This window comes from Mastacembelus armatus, chromosome 9 (assembly GCF_900324485.2).
Source record: "Mastacembelus armatus chromosome 9, fMasArm1.2, whole genome shotgun sequence".
Classification (NCBI taxonomy): Eukaryota; Metazoa; Chordata; class Actinopteri; order Synbranchiformes; family Mastacembelidae; genus Mastacembelus; species Mastacembelus armatus.
Genome location: NC_046641.1, coordinates 20,022,573 through 20,044,704, shown reverse-complemented (window position 1 = coordinate 20,044,704; position 22,132 = coordinate 20,022,573). Strand labels below are relative to the sequence as shown.

The 22,132-nt window shown below is 38.1% G+C and overlaps 2 protein-coding genes across 2 annotated transcripts; both read right to left on the bottom strand.

Annotated features, from left to right (window-relative positions):
• Positions 1 to 452: 452 nt before the first annotated feature.
• Positions 453 to 2,853, bottom strand: tal2 (T-cell acute lymphocytic leukemia 2). The gene is made up of 2 exons (XM_026322349.2): positions 1,989 to 2,853; positions 453 to 1,272 (listed from the first exon to the last, which is right to left on the bottom strand). Exon 2 carries the CDS (start codon positions 1,256 to 1,258, stop codon positions 926 to 928), a length of 333 nt encoding a protein of 110 aa, XP_026178134.1. The 5' UTR covers positions 1,259 to 1,272; positions 1,989 to 2,853; the 3' UTR covers positions 453 to 925.
• Positions 2,854 to 5,305: 2,452 nt separating this feature from the next.
• Positions 5,306 to 21,996, bottom strand: shoc1 (shortage in chiasmata 1). The gene is made up of 28 exons (XM_026321119.2): positions 21,962 to 21,996; positions 19,301 to 19,373; positions 18,599 to 18,728; positions 18,260 to 18,350; positions 17,915 to 18,105; positions 17,675 to 17,831; positions 17,411 to 17,516; positions 17,194 to 17,335; positions 16,990 to 17,100; positions 16,742 to 16,865; positions 16,379 to 16,473; positions 15,710 to 15,958; positions 15,116 to 15,592; positions 14,332 to 14,544; positions 13,693 to 13,887; positions 13,409 to 13,501; positions 13,077 to 13,258; positions 12,756 to 12,828; positions 12,608 to 12,677; positions 11,292 to 11,467; positions 11,095 to 11,197; positions 10,486 to 10,597; positions 9,439 to 9,560; positions 8,708 to 8,795; positions 8,055 to 8,186; positions 7,422 to 7,571; positions 5,907 to 6,693; positions 5,306 to 5,467 (listed from the first exon to the last, which is right to left on the bottom strand). The coding sequence occupies exons 1-28, from the start codon at positions 21,994 to 21,996 to the stop codon at positions 5,382 to 5,384; spliced, it is 4,563 nt and encodes a 1,520-aa protein (XP_026176904.1). The 3' UTR covers positions 5,306 to 5,381.
• Between the last annotated feature and the right edge of the window lie 136 nt (positions 21,997 to 22,132).

Below are 22,132 nucleotides of genomic sequence, written 5' to 3'. Positions count from 1 at the left end.
TTCAGTTTTCTAACACTCACTCATTTAGTAGTGTAACTTTTCAAGTCCCCTGAGCAATGATTTAAATGACCTTTCACTGAAAAGACTTTCATAAACAAATCATTTATTAAATAAATAGTTCAAATAAATAACATACTGTATATTCACAAGCAAACCAAAATAACTTACAAAAGAGGTATCAAGATAATTAGCACACTCTTAATCAATTCATAATCTTTGGCCATATGACATGTGTATTTTACAAAAACTCAAATGACGACATATGTACCTGTAAATGAGAAGATATTTGTGTGGTGAAGTGAATAATTATCGAGGAAGGATTGTCAGTTTTGCCAGAAATTCCTCAGCCCAATCCTAAGTATCGGAAACCAACAAATACTGAACATTCTGGTATAAAAACAGCAAGAAGTGCTTCTTCAAAAACAAAGGACAAAATTGGTCTTCTCAAGAAAAAAAAAAAAAAAACTGCATGTGAATTTTTTTAAAAAAGTGCCATTGAGATGACCGTAGTCTTGAGAACTGAGACGTTACCTGTTCAGATGATATTTTGTGAAATCATAAACTCCCCTCCTTTTTCCTCATTGGCAAAACACCTTCTCATTATAAAGCTAAATGAGTTCCAGGTGGGCTGGCAACAAGGAAGATTAACACGAAGACATGAAGGGAATATTGTACAGGTTTTACACATTCATGCAGAATACAAATAAATTTTCACCTGCAAATTGTATTTGAAAACTGATCAGTGAGGAGGCAGCAGAGTCTACAAATATGACACAATATTTCTTCCTTTGCATTGAAACAAGAGTCACTCACAGGTGACAAAGGTCGAGATTAAAAGGAGCCTTCAGAAAGAACCAGGTCAGTTTGTAGACCCAGGAAAAGGACCAGAGTCCCCTCAGGAGTTGTTTTTAATTTGAGACTGTTTCTACCAGGCCTCTGAGCTGTCACAGCTGGATCCAGGTGATGGAGCTTCGATGTCACTGGCCCAGGGGTGTGGAGGGGACCGTAGCTGCTCCATGTTTCCTCTGAGAAAGGTGAGCAGGGCGGTGGGGGAGTGGCTGGCTGGCTGACCACTCTGGTTCTCCAGCAGCTGCACCAGGAAGTTGATGTAGCGCATGGCCAGTCGCAGGATCTCATTCTTGCTCAGCTTCTTCTCTGGAGGATGGGTGGGAATGAGCTTGCGGAGCTCTGCGAATGCAGTGTTGACGTTGTGTTGGCGCCAGCGCTCCCTCGTGTTGGTGAACACCTTCCTGGTCATTGTGCCGAGTAGAGCTGCAATGATAAGTCCATTGACAGAAAATGAATCAATCATTTTGATAATCAAATCATTTTTGAATTTCAAACATCTTAAATGTGAATATACAGTTTTTGTCATACATCATAGTAAACTGAGTTTCTTTGGGTTTTGGATTTTTTGCTGCATAAAACAAGGCATTTAAATATGCCACCTTGGGCTGTGGTTAATTCTAAGGAGTATTTGTTACTTTTGATTTGATTTTGAAAATGACTGAGAAATTAATCAAGCAATTAATAAATAATAAAAATAATATGTTGCAACCCTAATGCTGACATGATTGATGAGTTCATATAGAGTATGGCAGGAGGAGATTCTGTTTTTAAAATAAAAAAATAAATATTTACCACATTGATTGAAAGCAATATAAAATTATTCAATGACATTTATCTGAAATTAGTGTTTGCAGTTTTTTGTGTAATCCATCCCTTCACAGTTCAAGTGAAATTATTTAGATAAGTAATTTCAGATTCTTAAACTTAAAATTGTCCTTACATCTGAAAACAAGTAGGCTGCATTACATGCAATAGTTTAAGATACTTTCTGGTTAAACACACACTGCTCTGCAAAGTCTAATATATATATATATATATATATATATACACATATATAGTTATCTGGCTTATTTATTTATTTGACCATGATCGAAACATGCAAGCTCAAGAGGAAAAAAAATATGCCACAAATGTCTGACCTGTATGTGGGTATAGATTGTGCAGATATCTCAGGTGCAGAGTCGGCAGATCATCAGTGTCCAGGTGTTTGGTGCGAAATCTCCACTCAGTTGTGTCTTCTCATGTTCGCTGAGAGATCCTTTATGAGCTGAGAGGGAAGGAGAGTGAGAGAGGGATGGGAAAGAGGAGAGAGTAAGGGGGGGAGACTGCTGCATGCTCACATCCCGCATTTTATAGCAGGGTGAACCCTATTGTGTGACGTGTGCTGCTGTAGAGGTTGGTGTCAGCTGAGGAGCGATTGTTAAAACACACGCCCCCTTGCATCTATGATTACAGTGGAGGTGACAGTGATTATATAGTTGACAGATTAACACTTTAAATCATTTTCTTAGGTGTTTCTGTGCAACTTTTCATGGGATTCTGGGTCTTTTTTTGCAGCTTCATGATTCAACAGCCTTTTAAGTGACTATTTGTGCAGCTTTTATGATTCATTGCTCATTTAATCCTTGAAGGTTAGCACTAAAGGTGACAAATACATTCCCATTGAAATGAAACTGAGACGTTCATCTCTCTGATCCTTCTCTGACTGCTGTGGACACTTGTTCCTTTCTGTTCCTCTCACATTAGCCATGGACAACCCACCGTGCCGGTGCTGTGGAAAAGACCTTGATATCACTGCCTGCTCTGCTATTGAATTCAGCTTGATTGGGCCACAAAAGGTAAAAATACCATATCCAGATTGACAGTCGAACAATATGGGTTTTGTTATGACTATGGTAATCTTGTTGAGCCATTCCAAGGGGCCACACATAAATTACAGAGGAAACAGGGAGAGCTCAGCGTTGTGGCTCACCTCTCTCCAACCACTCCCCACCCCTCTCTCCCCCGTCCCCTGCCTCCCACTTTCAACCTCCGTTCAGATAAAAAAAAACAAGTCTAGTTTAACCAATTGTCACTGTTCTTTTTACACCCTTCAAGTGTTGTTTCAAAGACGCAGCCTTCCATAAAAGTCCCTGTGTGGAGTAGGAATTTACATAATCCGATTAGGGGCTGGGATTAGCCCTGGGCTTGGAGAACAGGCCCGGTGGGGGCCGTTTTCTGAATCGGCCATTCATGGGCCCTGCTGCACGTCCAAGAGGCTGCACCTGCAGGCCAAGCACTACTGCTCTCTGGCTCCATCCAGCCTCCACTGCAAGTCTGCAGACACACTCACTGTAGGGAAGCTTGACCAGTCCGCTGATTTTCATCACAGCTACAAGGCCAGGTAACAAATACGCTTGTGCCTTAATTTATCATGTAGGTTAGGGCTGAAAGCAGAGTTGGCAGGAAAAGCTGTGAAACCCCCTACTGGGATAAATGAAGCACAACATTTTGATACAAGTTTGACCAACAGAATAAATGACTCGCAAAACCAGTTGAGTCTATTCAGTCAGCATAGAGCTTTGGTGAGAATTTTCTTAACAGAGCCAACATGAGGTTCTCATTGATGTTGGTTTTGAAGTCATTAAAGTTGTTCAGTACTTAGTTAAGAATATCAATAGGCAATCTGTAATGTTATAGTTTGTATATATACAAACAGGTGAGTTGGCCCATAGTTGAATTTTAGTCCTGTTCTAATTAATATTTACAAATGACCAATCTGTAAATTTGCTCTCTACAATGTGTAATCCATGCTGTCAATGCAGAATTAATAGACTCAGGTTGATAAACAATACAATACACAGGTTGATAAACAACAAAAACTTGGACTAAAAATGCATCATTTTCCATATATCAAAACAAATTCCAAATGAGGCTACAACTAATTATTTTCATTATCAATAACCCTTTTACTGCTTGGCAGAAATAATAAAAACAAAAGCTCTAATCCAACGTTAAACTGCTTATTCAGTCATAAAATACTAAATCCATCTAGTTGCTACTAATACTGCATATAACTGAACACTTATATATTCTTATAAGTGTACAACTATATTATAGTGTTATCATTTACTAAAGGTTATATATACTGCTGATAGATGCTAAAAAAAACTGGATGTAAAGTGTCAATATTGTCCAAAAACACAGCACTTATTAGTTTTATCCCCTTATTTACTGAGGACAGGACACACACAGGTGACTGCTGCCTGCGATTAGAGACAACAGCTGTGACCTTTTCAGCTGTAGCTGGGGCAGGATTCAGATCTATAGGAAAGCTGAGGTTTAAACAGCCTGTTAATTCCCACAGTATCGCTCCTGTCCCATTCAGTCCATGGCTGAAGTAACAGTCACAGGCAATTACTGCTCCATTACTCTGCTGTTTACCAAGCCTTAATACATACAGGGACTCCTTAAACCATCCTGCCTGCTGCTTTTGTTCCTGTGCCATAAAAAAAACAAAACATTTTCTCTCTTTGTCCACCGCTTGTTAAAAGGCAGAGGCCAGACAGACATGTATAAAAAAGAAGCTGGCAGGTTTTTGATGTTGGCTAGCCAGTGCAGGATGTGGCTGTCCAGAGGCAGGGAGGCTTGGAGTCCACGTCCCCAGGGGTTGTCTTTGTCTGGGGATCATTCCTGAGGGAGCTAGCTTCACTCTGCTGGCTCGTGAAGATAAGCACTCTCTCCACATGCTGAGAGACGATAAGGGGATTGCTTCACTTCATGAAAAAAAATAAAAAATAACCCCACCACTGGAGCTGCAAAAATGAGACGTTATCAGTTTAGCTGGGAAAGACCCTCGATCTCACTTCTCCAAACACAGATCAAATTTGTTTCTCACTACTGAGCATGCTCTGACTGGGGGAAACAAAAACAAAACGTACACATAATCTGTTTAATCTGATTTTGTGAAAAGAAATTGCTACTAATATTGCTACCAATATTTACCAACCTTTGTTACTTAGAAAAATACTTAACACGAGTTGTAAACAGACTGTTTATTAATGTTCAGTATTTTCAAAAGCTACATCTATGAAAACATCTTAAAGAACAATTATTCTAAATTTTAATTTATGTCACAAGTTGTTTGTGCTGTGAAAGATAGACTTAACTCTAATACTAATATTTTTAAAACAAAATATTTTAAAATTGCAGTAAAATAAATTGCCATTTTGTATCAGGCTTAGACTAATTGCTGCCACCAATTACTGCATTTTACTAAGTTGAAAATATGTTCTTGGTTTATTTTCTGACCAGAGCTAATTTTAAGAACAGCAAAGATTCAATTGTTGCTTTTTGAATACAGAATGTCTAAAATGCAAATATGTAATATAAAAAATAGGGAACTTAACTTGCAGTAGAAACATCTGGCAGGTAAACCAAAATGTAACTTTATCTGAATAAAATTACAGAAGCCCAAACTTGAATTTAAAAGAACTCTCAGGATATACTCCTCATGTCTTTACGAACAGATCACAGGAACAATCCATTGATGCCTAAAATAATTTAAGCCTCGTCTGTCCATCCCTTCTTCCAGGCACCTTCTCATAGCTCAACCTCTGCTTCTTCAGTGGTGTCAACACTGCAAAACACAAAGAAAACGCTGTCTGCTGAATTAAAACACTACAGGTAATTCGCTTAGTGTGTTTTCTCTACCTTTGATGTGTTTTGGTGATTAATGAAAAACTGGTGGATGGAAATGTAAATGTTTGAGGACCCCTGGGTGAACTGTATAGTTGATTCTTTAAGTGAAATGAAAACAAATAATGAGCCTTTCTTCAAATGTTAATGTACTGCTACTTTAAGAACAGAAACAATTTGTAGACTGTACGAAGCTGATACTCACCAAACTTTTGCAGATGCCATGAGTACTGTTTAAATGTAATTTAATGAAATAAGAGGTAAACAAGGTGCAATAACATTGGAAGAAAGCCTTTTAAAAATCTTTATTTGCTGCCAGGGTTGTATTTCATTCTTGGCAGAAACCAACACTCTCCTAAAGCCTAGCCACTATCATTCACCTGTTTGGACCAAGCCTGCAGCCTCTTCACTCCTCTTGTGTTCTTGTCCTATCCAGAATGTGGAACCATAGCTAGGTGAAGCTGTTGGGAGGCAGCTGTTCCCACTTTGACCGTGACCCCACAGCATGATGTCTGTAGGATGGCTCAGACTGAAGGAAATGTGATGGCTGTCAGGACACTGGTCTTGCTGGACTGCAGGGTATGTGGACATTTGACTGTTGCGTGGCTGCTGCAGGACAGGGCTGTAACTGAACGTGGAGCCCAGTTTGAGAGGACTGTCATCAGTATGTAGGGAGTTGGTGTAGTCATTCTGGTTTGTTGGAGCATTAAGTGGCCACACGTCATTAACTCTCTCAACAACTTTCCCCACCACTGCTGCTCTGCTTCTCCACCCACGAAACGTTAGCTCCTCTCTGTCGTCCTCTCTGTTTAGCTCACGGCTGCTTGAACACTTCTGCAGGTTAACATGTGGGCTGCCAAGAGAGCAGCCACTCAGGTCAAGTCTGAACTCAGTGTTTCTGTGCTGCGCAGTCGAGTCTGGGTTTTTTCCACAGAAGCTGTTCTCTGCACTCTCAGCTCCAAACAGAAAGTGGTTGTTGCTGGTGCTACAGAACAGTTCTGGATGTAGGTTGAAGGAGGGTTTCGAATAGGGGAAGGTCACATGCTCAAATTCACCAGTGCTGCTCCACGGGCTGGTGTGTTGGTTTGTCGCAATGATGGGTGTGTGAGACTTCAGCTGGTTGGGGTCTGTGCTCACTGCGTACAGGGAGGTGGTTTCACTGAACAGCTAAAAGCAAATACAGCAAATAAATAGTTTTGTTATAAGATTGACACACTGACGGATCATTGTATAGTTCAGGCACTTCCCATCCATCCTCAAATCATGTATATCCACGACTTGTCGCTCATAATTAAGGAATTAAGTTGAAGGAGATATTTTGGGCACCCTCGGTCTCAGAAGTGCCATGCAGTTTTCCCCACAGGCAATGTTACTGGACTCTTACAGCACTTTTAGAGTTTGGATCAGTATAAACCTCCACTACTTAAGAACTACATAAGAAAATATGTGGTACTTTAATAAAAGTTTAAGGATTGAGGCATTCTATATCTTTGTGAACCAATTAATTAAAGATTTACACTTCTTTTTACAAATTTTAAGATACATATATTTTGATATTCTCCCAGGGGTTAATATCTGCTGATGATCTGTATGTGGAAAATGTACTTTCCCCATTAGTGAGAATGTAAGTGTGAATGTTTGTCTGTCTGTGTGTAGTCCTGGGGAGTTGGGAGCAGCTCTACCCCCTGTGATGTTCTGGATGTCCAAGTTAGCCATGATAGTGAGCCAGCACAATACCAGGACCCTAAAACAGGTAAATGGATTTTCTTTTCTGTGCTTTTGCCACTGTGACATTGCAGAGTCTAAATTGAGCATGTACTGAAGAGAAATATTAGGATATTCAAGCATGCAGTATATTCTGGTATATCTAAGTGTAGTGATGTGCCCTGGATCACCTTGAGGACTTTATGTGGAACCTCAGGGAGCAGCTGCTTCAGCTCAGTCAAAGAGGCCCCCAGGAGCCACTGGAATGACAGGGCCCTTCTCAGCATCAGCTGACTAACCAGAGGGTTAATACATGGGAACTGCAACAGACACTTCTCCTCCTGGATGGAAATGGGGAAGAAATGTAAGCACACAAACTCAGTTATAGGTAGGTATTCAGTGCTTTAAGAAAAGACGGGGCATACAGTAAAATGTTTAAGTAATTAAGTCAAGACTGTGTAGGGCAAATATATTCTGTCTTATCCTTATTAAACTATGGAAAGTTACTAGACATCCAACACCTAATATCACCAAAGCAGTATTTTTAGGTAACCACTGGTTATTATTATTGTCTTTTCCATGCGTCTATTTTGGACTGCCTCTAAAATATTACCTCTACAGTAAAAGCCCCATTTTAGGCACATACTATGCAATTATTCTACATGAGAAACACTAAATGAAACCCATGTCAACCAAATAGAAGAACAGTCTATGTAATTAACACAGCTGTTGTTCAGCATCCAGGCAGTAAAAACCGTGTTTTTTTTTTTTTTTTTCTTGGCTTTTCTCTGTGCAGGGCTTTGGATTTGTAAATATATGGTCACCTGTGAAGGCATCACAGTCAGCCAGTCTCTGTTCAGGTAGCTGAGAGGGTCCCTTCCACTGGACATCAGACTGTGGAAGCAGATCTGGCTGATCCACTTCGCTACTTCCAACACCTCTGACACTATCAGTATCTGAAAGACAGGGTAGGAAACTTCTGCCGCACTACAATTTAAAGTCAGTATTGCACTTTTTTACACAACTACATTTGTTTAAGTCTGTAGTTACTTGTATTTTTGGATTAGTAATGCAAAATATATAAATTATGTATTATTATAGAATACGATTTATCGAGATTTATTGAAAGTCTCCTGGTAAGTTAATTTTGATGCTTGTACTTTTGTTTTACTTAAACTTTCAATGCATGTATTTACTTTATGAAATATGTATGTGTATTTCTACACTAGTATAGCACCTTTTACTTAAGTAACAGATCATATGACTTGTTCATAGTTTAGGAAAAAAGTAATCTGCAACTATAAAGTGATTAACCAATTTTTTAAAGAAAAAGTATCAATTTAGCTGCTAATTATGTAATAATGAATATGTAAATGGGCCCGGATTTCAGGCAAGACTACTATGGGGTTCTACTCTCATCGAGGGGCTCTAAGAGATACTTGTTAAATGCAGAAAAAGACTCACACTTGTGTTCTACCTTGACATCCAGATCCTCAGACTTCATCCCAAAGAGCACCAGAGATGAGTAAACCAGCACCAAGTTGCTGAAGGCTTCACTGGAAAATCTGCCATCACATGAATGCAAGGAATGATGGTGAGTCTTTGTGAGCAGTGGGTGTGTCTTTCTATAGTTGTGTGGACATATTTTAGTTGGATACCACACAGGGCATTTTGGTTGGTCCTCACAAATTCAAAGGATTGTTTGAGGGTAAGACTTGGTTTTAAGGTAATGGTTGGTGTTAAGTTTAAGTTATGGTAGGCGGCTAGGTAATGCATTGTGTCAATTAGTGTCCTCACAACTGCAGAAAGACCTGTGTATTTTTGTTTTCCTACATTGTGGGGATGAAGTTCTGGTCAACACCATGTAAATCACCAAATTTCAAAGAGACAACTTGGTTTGAGGTGATGTTAGGCAAATAGTCACTATAAGTTTCCAAAACAGTACAAGTTAATTTATAGTCCTCACAAGGAATAAAAACAAACATGTGTGTACTTCTACAGTTGTGAGGACCATTTTGAGCATAATTCTATCGGAGTACAGACATGTTGGCCAGTCGTCACTTTCAAACTCCTGTTTGAGAGTTAATACTTGGTCTTAGAGTTGAGCTTAGAATTAGGGGAAGAGCTGAGGTTAGGATAAGGGCCCAGGGAATACATTAGGTCAGTGAGTGTCCTCACAAAGATAGAAGTGTGAGCGTGGACACTAACCCTCCTCCCTGGATGTCTGGGCAGTGCAGGATGAGCCAACAGCGGCTGTACTGAAGAGAGAGAGCTGTCAGCCTCATCACCAGTTCCTCACTGGCTCGGTCCTGACACAGTTCATCCTGCTCCTACACAAACCAACAGACACACACACTTTTATACTTTGTGGGGACTCTACATTGACTTGCCTTCAGTCAATCAGAAGCTGGAAGATACCATCTCAGACCAGGTGCATATACACGATTATACATGTTTACATCCTATAAATGAATTTGCCTTCCTGATGGTCCATGTGATTTCACTGTTCTGTACACAAGCCATCTATTACATGTCTGTCTTGGAAGAGAGACCCCTCCTCTCTAGCTCTGCTGGAAATTCCTCCTTTTTCTGAAAAACATGTTTTTTTGTTTTTCAGGAGTCATCCACATCAAGAGTCAGAGTATGGGACAGGGGACACTGCATCACTGCAACTTTGCAATCTGTATGACTGAACCCCATAAATAAAATTCACCTGACAACACACATCAACTGACACTAAGTTAAGACCAACATACAAATACTCAAATAATAATTAGCAGTGCCCAGCATACACAAAGGTCAGGTAAATAAAAGGCCAAGCCAAAAAAAAAAAATTAGCATATATAATAGCTTATGTGGTAAATTCAGTATAATGTCCATTTCCATAGCAGAAATTCATCAGTATAACAAAACAGTCATGTTATCACCACCACTCTGGTGCTGAGGTTGTATCATTAACAGAAATGTTTTAATACTCCAATTAATTCTACTGGTTTCTATTTAATGTGCTTCTGGTCAATATTGTCCTACTGTCAAATCACCTCCTGATATTATTCACATTATAATAAAAGGCTATAAAAATAAAAAGCATGTTTTGTGTCTACACAACAGCTATAAACAAAGCCCCTGGTTTTCTGTGACGCTGATGTAAATAAAGAATGACCCAGTTTTGGAGAGGTTTCTTTGAGTTTCTGGTTCTGGGACAGATTTTTCACCCTTTCCATGCACTACTCATGGGTTTAAGTGCCCTGGTACCTGAATAATGATGGCAGTGCTTTCATCGACAGTGATCACAGTGTAGTGACTGGTCCCTCCAAACATCTGCAAAGACGAACAGTGGCTCCTCTCCAGCACAGTTATATTAAACCTGTAACACATAGAACATTTAGTATTTAGCATTTAGTAAAACACATGTTTTACTAAATGCATTTTAATGACAGTATGCTACAAATTATTTGAGAGATTTTTTTCTTTACACATTCTCTGTGGAATTATTCCAGGTGGAGGGTGATGCACTTGCATAACCACTAAAACATATGAGACTAAGAAAATTAGCTCTCAACAACTTTGATTTCTCTGTTTAAATTTAGAGCATGGTCCTCCAGTAGATTATATAAAGTGCAGATAAAGCTGCAAATTTGTGTTGGCCATGGGGTCTGAATCAAACCTGAACCATTTTATTTAAATGCAATTTATCAAGATAGGTCCACTATGAATGTATTCATGTATTATTGTATTCGTTTTTAGTCTTATCACCCAGTGTACATATTATCTAAACATGGCATTGCATTAGAAATCAAGTAAAGAAATTTACAATCTGAATATGATGTAATTAGACTTGAAAAGATAAATGGAAAGATTTACCCTGACTCCAGTGTCTGCAGCAGCAGTGGAGAGTTAAGAAGCCCCTCTGTTGCAAATAGCACATACGGCACATTGTCCTCCAGGCACCACAATGCTTTCTCCTCTTTTGGGGGAAAAAAATAAAAAACACAAAAACAATTAGTACATAAGACCTTACTGCACATTGTGTGGTTAATATGTATTTGATGGCAGTAAACCGGTGTTGTGGAGGATGGTGCTGAATGTGAGGTGACTGATGCTCCTTTCTCTGCAGACTCTGGACCAGGGAGATTGGCCTGGATGATCGTACTCCACCACCAGAGAGAAACAGGTCCAGGGGAAGTCAGGGCCTATATGTTGCTCATACACCACCACGCACACACTGTCACACACACTAGTGGAACAGGATGGGAGTGTGAAAACCACATTTTATCCCTTACAGCAGCTGGAAATATATCCTTTGGCACAGCTAAATAATTAGAAGTTACTTCATGAAATCTTGCTACTTTCTCATATACTACAACTAATGTTCTAGCATGGTGAAAACAAATTTGCTTGAAGGAGGAAAATTAATTTATGCATGTCAGGTTCAGGTATGTTTTCTGAAGTCCTTTTTGGATCAGGTACAAAATTTTGACCACTAGTGTAGCAGCGCCTCAGAATTTTTCTAGCTGGTCTTAAAACAATATTTATACCCATAGGTATTTGAGAAGATGGCTTTAAAGTTTTGCTGAGGCTCACATGAAACTTCAGCTGTTGCCATAAGGTCAGTATCTTTCAAATATACCATTATTTAGGACTTCTCCCTCTCACAGGGCCACTGTGGAGAACAGGAACAATTAAAGCAACTGTGACCTATTTCCATGTATTCTACACATGGACACGTACGTACATGTTTTAAGCCCAACAGGAAATCTTGTATGAGGTGAGATTAGGTTGAGAATCAGCAACACTGAAAACTAGGATTTGTATGTTTGAAAATACATTTTGAATGTGAATTTTGGTTTCAAAACTCAAATAACAGTCTCCTCAATTTATTTGAAAAAATGCTTCATTCCTTTCAGTGTTACAAATCAGTCTCTTCAAGTTTTGCTTTGCAAACATCCAACTCTGTTGTTTCAGTGTTTCAATCCTTTTTTTTTTTTGCAGTGTCAGATCACATTTCTGACCCTGTTTTCACAGGCTACAGATCTGAAACTTTGCAGAAAACCCGGGCGGGAGCTTTCATATATTCAAATTTTATTATCAAAGGTTTACATCATAGCTTTCGGTTTTGAAACCAAATTTTAATCTTCAAAAAAAAAAAAAAGAACTAAAACTTCTATATAAACATGATGGAGCAATGAGTAAAAGTACAGTAAAATGTAGTGAAGTAAAAGCAGAAAGTAGCACAAAATGGAATACTCAAGTAAAGTCCAAGTACCTCAGAAATATACTTAAGTCATGTTTGTGTGTAAATGTACTTGTGAAACTTTCAGTAAATACAAAAAGAAGGCAAAAGCAAACATTTTCTATGGAGACACTACATACATACCTGCTGACCACACTTGCACCATTTAGTCTGGTCTTGTTCTCCTCAGGATAAACTGCAGCTACAACTGCACCTGCAACAACATGAACATACTGAGGTGAACGACACATACATTATCATATGTTTCTGGCTGAGACTTAGAAATGCTCACCGGTTACTTGGCTCAAGCTATTGGTGATCATCGATCGGCTGTTGTCGGTGTCAATTGATATGATGACAAGAATCTACAGGAGGACATACAGAACCACATCAAATATTTCACAGCTCAACACAGAAACATGACAGGTGCTGCAAAGCTGAATATAAGTAAAATGGAAAGGTGTAATTTTTGATTAACTGCATCTACAGCAGGTGTTTACGATTAAATAAAGCAAAATAACAGGTTAACATTTCCAAACTTTAGTAAATGCAATATGTGACAACTTGTACAGTTAAAAAACAACAAAAAAAAATTCTTCTCATGAACACTTACTTTGTCTATTTTGGTCTGTTCTTTCCTGCTGAGGAGCCATGCAGTCAGCAACTGCTGCATCTCCTGCAGTTTGAGGTTAAACTCCTGATTCTTGTGGCTGAGGAACAGGATGATCTGCAGTCTCTTCACCAGCTGCTCCAGACCCTGCTCTGCACTTTCCTCAGCCGCCTTAGTGAGGTACTCTACAGTGCACAAAAAGACCAAAAATATTACAATGTGGTAAACACTGTGCCATCATGGAGTTTCTTATTATGAATGATTGATTCATACATGAAGCTAAAATGAAATTTTATAGTTTATAGAATTTTATAGAATTTGTAGTTTAAACTGACCTAATGCAGTACTGAGGTTACACTTCAGCAGCAGCTCTTTACATGTCACCAGCACATGGATCTGAGCCACCTGACTGAAAAGTAGTTCCTGATCTGCACAACAGATTTCAATACAATTCAATTCAGTTTTATTTGTATAGCACTAATTCACAAGAGCAAGAGATTATAGCTTTCAAATGTAGGTTTAATAGATTAATAACTACAAAACGCTATATGTAGTTCAAGCCATGAATCAAATTCATACACGTGTTTATGAACTGTTACATTTTTTTTTTAATCTTTACCTCTGACAAGTTCTGCATCCTCTGTGTACGTTCTACAGAGAGCCTTCTCCTGTTGTTTGAGGAGAAAGTGAGTCTGGTCCGGGGCCATGCAGCTGAAGTCTCCCCATGCAGGCAAGTTGAGCCCTAGCTCCCTGGCAGAGCTCAAACAAGGCTGAGCGAATGCTAGCAGCTCACTGTAGGCATGCTGCTGGCTGTCTGCACAGGAGGTTTAAAAGACAAAGTTAAAACACCATCTGAATGATCTCATTCTTTCTTTTGTCCAATACAGACATTACTACATTTCAGTCTGGTCAGTGAGAAAAGTGTTCAAGATGATTTAATAGAGGAAACACACCACACAACAAATTAGAAGTGCTGCATTTTATTTAAGCAAGTTTATTATCAAATACTAGAAGGGAGGTGCACCTAAGAATTATTGTTTAAAGATCTATAAAATTTACAGGGCTTGATTCTAATCCATTAAATTAACTTGAGTTAACTTTAAATATTTTTATATCATTTATGGTTCCTTAATCACTTGATATAATGTGTATCAACATCTAACAAAGCATGTGGTATAAGTACATTGTATTACAGTAAAAATAATCATCAAATAAATAAGAAAAAGTGTGAGACCCATGTGTTGTGAATGTGTCATACCTGAAGCCTGGACCTCTACTATTCTCTCCCGGGGGTTTGCCTGCTGGACAGGATGACTGATGAGTTGACCCATTGACTGAGCAGCTGCTTTCTGCCCTCTGGTAGCAGCTCCTGACACAGCACCACTTATGTACAGTGGCCTTCCGTCTTGTCTTTGCATCTGCTCTGGAGGAGGATGCAGCTCAGATGGTTTTTGTTGGTCCACCTTTGGTGCTGATAAAAACATGACATTAAAGTGTGCAGCATTAATGAGTCATTAGACAGTTTAAATTATCCTGATGTCATATGATCTGTTTGTAGAAAAATGAGACATGCCCAGGACAACTGGTGCACTCTGTAGCTTGGGGTTTATGGATGTTGTTCCCCCAGATGCAACGTTCATATTCCTCATATGACCACCAGATGGCACCAAAGTTTTAAACAATAAACCAAACCTACATACTGTATAAGAATTTAAGTAATGATATGAAGTGCATATTTCTGTTTTACATATATATATAAAAATAAAAAAAGTCTTTTAGTGTATATTCATTAAAACCTACCAGATTATCTGAGGAATGTTGGAGTTCAAAGCAGAACATTAATAAAAAAAATATGTGATTATTTAAAAATCAGTACGTTGGGGCAATATAAATGTATGTATCTATTAATCCTACCAAAAGATGGTTAAAAGGTTATCAGGAGAAAAATGTATAAAAGTAAATATCCAAGAACATAAAAGGAAATAAAAAAAAATTTTAAAAAAAATGCATCGTGTCGGCCACAAAAGCACCACAGTCTGTACCTGGAGCACTGTCTGTCTGAAGTGCGGCAGTAACTGGAGCTGTCTGCTGTGATCTCAGTATCATAAAGGTGGACAGAGGGTCAAGGTCCTTCTCTGGTGGACGTCTCATAATTCTGCTATTCAGTCTGCCGGACACAGCCTGCTTAGTGGTGAGGCTGCTTGGCTTTGTGTCAAAGTCGTCTCTGCCCATGCTGCTGACGTTCTTAGAAGCAAACGACATGGCTGCAACTTCTGGAAACCTCTCACCTGAAATTTCATATTTGTTGTCAGTATTAGCAGCAGGTTTTGGAATTATTACAATTTCAGGGTTGACTTCCTGACTGTGCAACAGGAAAGTGTTCCAAGAGAGATCAGCAGCTGTTCCTTTTTGGAAAACAGTGTTGTCTGTAGCAGCTTCAGCATCAGAAATAGCATTTTCAGATTTCCTCGGGTCAGGTGACTGAGTTTTCTTTGTGGGACTTATCAGGATGGGCATGACTGTAACTGAAAGCAGAGGTGGTTAAGAAAAGGACAAAGGTGTATGGTACGAGATGTGCTGTGATAACCTCAAATGTAACTACCACATGCACCGTTAAACGTAACAACAATACCCACACTCCACATATTCAGGTGACACTTTTTCAAAGTCTTCTGCATCCTCCTTAACCTTGGTGGAAAGAAACTCAGAACTAATGCTTTCTGTCAACTCCTGGTAGCTGCACAAATACAGCTGTGGGGTTCCCATCCTCATCTGTGACTGCAGTTCCTTGCCAACACTGAAAAAGCTTTGTTCATCTGATTTAATGGTTTTCAAGGCTTCAGACAGAGGCTGGAAGTCAACAGCTTCTCCATGCATTTGAGGCTCTGTGAGAGAAATATTTACAGTAGATTTTAATAGCATCCTCTGTAGATTTATTTGTAGTATAAGTTCTTAAATGTAATGTTTTCAGAATTTCAATCTTATGCGTAATAAAAGCCAATGTTTATTAAATCTCTGTCAGAGGTGCAGCAGTAGATGCACACATCATCAAAACCATAAAAAATAAGTCCAAAAAACAAAACCTAAAACAAAATCTCTGACATGAAATATTCATGTACTGCCAGCCAAAAGCAACAATGTATCTTCTTCAGAAGATCTTATTTTGATGATAAATTAAAAGACTGTGCATCCGAAGGGTGAGACAAGCTTTGGTACCATACACCCATCACTAATGGCGAATAAATTCATCTTGAGGTATAAAATTGATGGTAAGCCCTTTCACATGCCAAACTAAACCTTATTACCTGCCAACAGAAAGCCCACCACAAAAGCTGGATGCTTCTCTGCTTTCCAAAGCGTCATCTCCATTTCTTTTGGAGCTCCCACTGACACCAAAGACCTACATGACAATCATTAACATCACAAGCACTTTTCAAAACTGGACACTGTATGAATTGTCACAAAAGAGCACTACTGGATTAATTCCTACAGCTGTAGCTATTTGAGGTTTGACATTTAAACTTTCTGACCTACTGGATTTTGTTCTTTTATGTTATATTCATATGTATGTTTAGCCACTGTAAAATATATGAAAATAGGATAAACCTAATCAGGGTAACTTCGGTGTTACCAACGAGACTGAGGTGTGACTGGATGTCATCACTCACCTTCTGTGGAGTGGAGACAGCTCTTCCTTCCGGAGCTCCGAAGTTGACAGACAGAGCTGGGTTAGACTGTTGTTGGTAGTTTGACTCACAACAAGCTCCATTTCACTTGGAAGCACCACACATCCTTATAAAAATATATAACTTTAATGCCAAGGGATAGAAATGTCATTGTGTACTCTATTTCTGTTGAAAAATAATCAGCTTTTGCATAAAAAGAATGGATGGGTTACACTTTCTCTAACATTTACCTGTCAACTCTGACTCTGTCAGGCCTGCATTCATCTGGTGTTCTTCACTGGCCAACTCTGGTACAACATACCAGGAAATGTCCACTGATTGTGATATATCTGGAAGAGAAGCTGAAGGAAATGCAAATATATCCATTTATGTTCTATATTATACTATACCACTACCTTTGTATTTGATTGGAAACATTCTTTTATTGTCTTCACCTTGATAAAGCACATCCAGGACTGGTAGTGGCTCACTTAGCCGTTCAGGTGCAACATTCATATGAGCACAAATGCTTGAAAAGCTGCTGCAGTTTTCTCTGGTCAGCTTTAGTGTGTCCACGACATCAGGCAACAGTAGAGGCTACAGAGGAAGAATGATCAGAAATTAAGTAATTTATCTATACAACAAAACCATATGTCATGCTTTTTTAATCACCTCTTCCTTCATGAGTGACTCTTTTACAAACTCCTCGTGAACTTTTGCAAACATCTGATTGTCGCTGGTGTGCACATCAGGAGGTTTTTCATATGATGCACAGTGCCTGACAGAGTTGCAACGCAACAGGTTTTAATATACAGCTAACGCACTATGATGTAAATAGCATAATAAAGCTTTTGACATAAATGGGCAGATTTTAGGAGGAAACAAGAACTTTGATTGCACAATTATCAAACAGACCTTCACATAAACAGCACACACCTGAATATGGTGTCCATACAAATGGTATTTCCAGTTGAGGTCAGAAGAGGGTCAGCCACACGAAGTGTCCTCAGTCTGGACAGTTTGGCTGTTAGTGTTGGCAAATGTCTAAACTGAGGCAGGTAATCAATGATGAGGTCTTCAGGCAGCTGGAGATCTTTAAACAGATATACATGAGTTGCTTGTTAGAACGAAACAGAATGCTGAGATGAAATAACTGATAGGCTGGTGTCAAGTTACCTCTGTTCTCATTTGCAGGTTTCATCTGGTCAATTGTCCACTTGACAAAGGATTCCTGACATGGTACATTGATCTGTGACTGTTTTAAAAGGTGAATATACTCATCCTGGTCTAGATCATTCAGTGAGTCAGGGTTAGAGCTTGGTATCACCTCCCCATCAGCATTCAGTTCACTCAAAGCCACACTAAATCTGAAATAAATTTTTAAAAAAACTTTTTAAAATCCATCTTGAACTACAGCACTAAATACTTTAATAAATATTTAAAAACATGACATATCTAGTTAAAATATCGAGTTAAAAAAGTGAAAAAAGAGAATTTTTATGTGATTGAAAATGAGACTACCTTTCCAGTGAATTAGCTGCTTGTTTTTTCACTCCCAGGTCATCAAGCACAGAACCACTGACAAAGAGTTTACAGGTAGCGACCACCTGTTCTGTATACAAGTCCATAAGAAATTAATGTGTAAATAAATTCTTTAATTGCCAGTGAAAATCAGTTGCATATATTTTATTAGGCAGATATTTCCTTTTTTAACAATTGATGCAACTAGAACACAGGACTGAGCACAAGTACCCTTGGCAATATATTGTGTTGCAATTACACCCTCATCATGACACATCAAACAGGCCAATATCAGGGCCCATATCACTCAACATAGTGATTTTATGACTACTTGCATACCTCTGATCCATGGTAGCCTGTAGGGGATTTCAGGTATCTTTCCACTGTGAGGGTACAGATCATTGGTACCAGCAAAATAAGGTACTGGCAGTGCCAACAAGTTCATCATTATTTTCAGGCTAGTGGTGGTCTGAAATAAAGTCCCGAAGCAAAACAAAGAGTGAAGCAATTCAGCAATAATGGAGAATCTTTAAGTTACAATTATGAGCAGAAAACTCTGTAGAGAGCCTTTCTCCAGATATTTATTTTCAGAAATACAATAATACAATTGTATCAAAAATCTAAAAATTATAAAACTGACTTTTAAAATGTTACTGGAAACTACATATTAACTAATATCCATGTCCTTAAAGCATAAATGCAGAGGTTATCAAACTATTCCCCATCTTGTGACGTTTATGTGGAGAAAATGCAATAAAATCCCATTTTTATCTCATAAATTAAGTAAAGGTTTCACAATTCAGAATAAATTGGAGATGCATAAACTATAAGATGTATAAACTATAAATTTCTACTCAACATAAGACATTGGTGCATAACATAGACCTCTGTAATCTTTACAGTAAAAAACTTTATATTCCAGGTTTAGTTTTGGGTTAGACCTGGTCCAATGTAGTCTGGACAAGAAAAAAGCTCCAAAATCAACATATAACTACTTAACTGTGTTTTAAACCGTCTTGCTAATCAAATTCACAAACTCACCTCAGAAACATAGTCGAGAGCTTTATATTTGATGGCAGAGAAAAAGGGAGGAGGAATGTTGTCGTCTTCAGACCTGGTTAACGTTACATATATTGAAGCGCAAACAAATCTAGCTAGCTGTTAGCTAGGTACATAACATAAAGAAGCCTATTTTCTTATTTTAACGACAACCTGCAACAGTATTTTTATCTAATGTAGCAAACAAACTTATCAAATGTTTGAAAATAAGTTTGTCTAAGGTTAAATATTAATATAAATTTTTACGAGTTTTAGCACTAGCTAACTGCAACGTTAGCTTGCTTGGCTAGCTTGACGGCGAATTAGTCTTTTTTAAAGATTAAACAAATAAAATCTTCTCTTGTAACTAAAGCCTTGACAGTATATGTTATATATAAATAATATATAAAACTTGATTAACCAGACTTTGTGGTAGTACCAAACTTACATTAATGACGACTTTTACTCGACTGATTTTAAAAGGAAAATTGTCAATGAGGGCAAATTTACATCAAAGATCGTCTAATAAAGATGGACCACTAGTTCATTGTCTGGGTTACTTTAGTCTTCACGCATGCGCTGTGGAGAATTTTAATTCATCTAGAAACCTAATTATAACATGGAACAAACTACGATTGATTTGTTGTTGTTGTTGATCAACTAAACCACTTCGAATAATAACTGTGATTTGTAGGCTATAAATTAAAATATATATATATATATATATTTTACAATTATGACAACTGGTATATGTTGTCTAGCTCAAAAACATTTTTAAGACTAAAAACGTTCCTTTGGAAAGATTTACAATATAAACTAAATTTAAAACAGAAATGACAGAAAGATGAGCTTTTTATGAAATAAAATTCAAAAGAACTCAGAACTTTTTATTATCAAGTATTTGTAAAGATCACGTCCATATTCTTTGAGATTGATAAGATATAGTGTGATTTGTCAATTAAAGACACATCATTCAGTAAAGATTAAGACAAACATGGAGCAGCAGGGCAGTGAAACAGGGCAGTGAAATACTAAGTGCTCTTCAGTGTTTTCTTCTGCAGGGATTCATGTATGCCTGTCACCACAAGTAGGCACTGTTCACTACGTTATGAAAACAAAGTGCAGATCAGGCCTAGAGGATGTAAATGAACCTGTGCTGGCTGCACCTGTAAGCCCTTTATTCTGTCCCTTTCCAGTTGATCAAATTCACAACATATAATATGATACGATGAAATCAGACAGAGTTGCTTAATTGCTTCCTTAGATGTTTGAAAGATTATCTCTTGTGAAAGAAAGTCGGTGGTTTTCTGTCCTATTTCTGAAAAACTGGATGTTTTGTAGTCCCTTTTTTCCTGTTTACAAAACACCCGCTCTCTACTATGTGTGCTTGTAAAGTCTGACCTTATGTGGCTGTGGAACTCTTAATGGGCAGTGACCTATGTTTGGATTTTACTAGTTTCTCATCGAGGTGACACTAAGGATGTCATTCAGTGGTACCAAGGCTGCAATTTAAAGTTGAGACATTAGCAGTGACTTCTGGGAATGCTGGTTTTTTCACCTCATCACAGTAAAATTTTTCACATGAACACTGAAGCAGTTTTTGCTAGCTCTAACCATTCCTCCTGTTCATGCTGGTTATTTAACAGTCCCTTCCTAATGCGTCTTTTTAGTGTGAAATTCCTGCTTTGTGTTAATAGTCCTTCTCTGTGGGTAAGCGAGGAACCACTGTCCGGTGAAAACACAAAAAAGAATTTTGTGTGTGTGAATTTAGAAATAGAACTGTACCATGAGAAAACTGATTTCAATGCAGAACCCCATATTATCTTTATGTTAACATTTGAATTCAATTTTGCATAGTACTGTGTATTATGTCCTAAATCTCTTATGCTGAAGGCACATTAGATAATGATCTAATCCTGGCCATCATGAAAAGGTGAAATTATTACAACAGATAAAAACGTTTCAATGTTTGTATGATTCCTGACTCTTGTTTTAAGAAAGACAAGAAAAACTGTGAACCTATGGGAGACTGGTGAAGTTCCAATGGGACATATAAACAAGTGACATATAGAAAAGCTCACAAATAATAAACATATACAAAAATGCACAGCATCCACACTGTACAGTTGAAAGCATTGTTATCAACTGTATAATTTCACCATACAAACATACCAATTGTGAATGGTCTCACGCTAACAAAACCCTGTGATCAGGTTTAAAAGTCAAAGTGGTTAAAATCTCCATATGACAACACTGCACATGGAGTGCTTTGCAACTCAAGCGATCATTAACTTTCATTGGATATGGTTTAAAAAACAAAAAATCTGAGGTAGAGAAGACAAACCTTAGGCATATCTTTTAAGTTTTGCTATTTAACTGTGTGTTGCCAACATCTAACCTGTATACAGTGACCTAGAATGACAGTACAATGGCTTTTATTCACTGCACTGCAGGGTTTTGCACTGGTTCTTTCTGATTGTCTTGTTGTACACTGCTTTCATACTTTGTGGGCATCCAAAGTGTGTTTTTCTGAAACATTAACCCCCTGAGAAAATATTAGAAAATTATATTAAGAAGCCATTTATTTATGACTCAGCCTGTGATGTGTGCACAAGCTCACAGAGAGACACTGAAAGTCACATATGCACAGACAGGAACTGTTACCTGATATTACTGTATCCTTCATTGTGCTGAATCATATAGTTCTCATTCTATTTTCTTCCTCCAGTGCCAGTCAAAGTTTCAGTTTGACCTAAAATATCTCTAAAATGAGAGATACTGCCTTGAGGGACTTACTTTCTACAATAATCTTACATTACAATACTTATTCTTGTA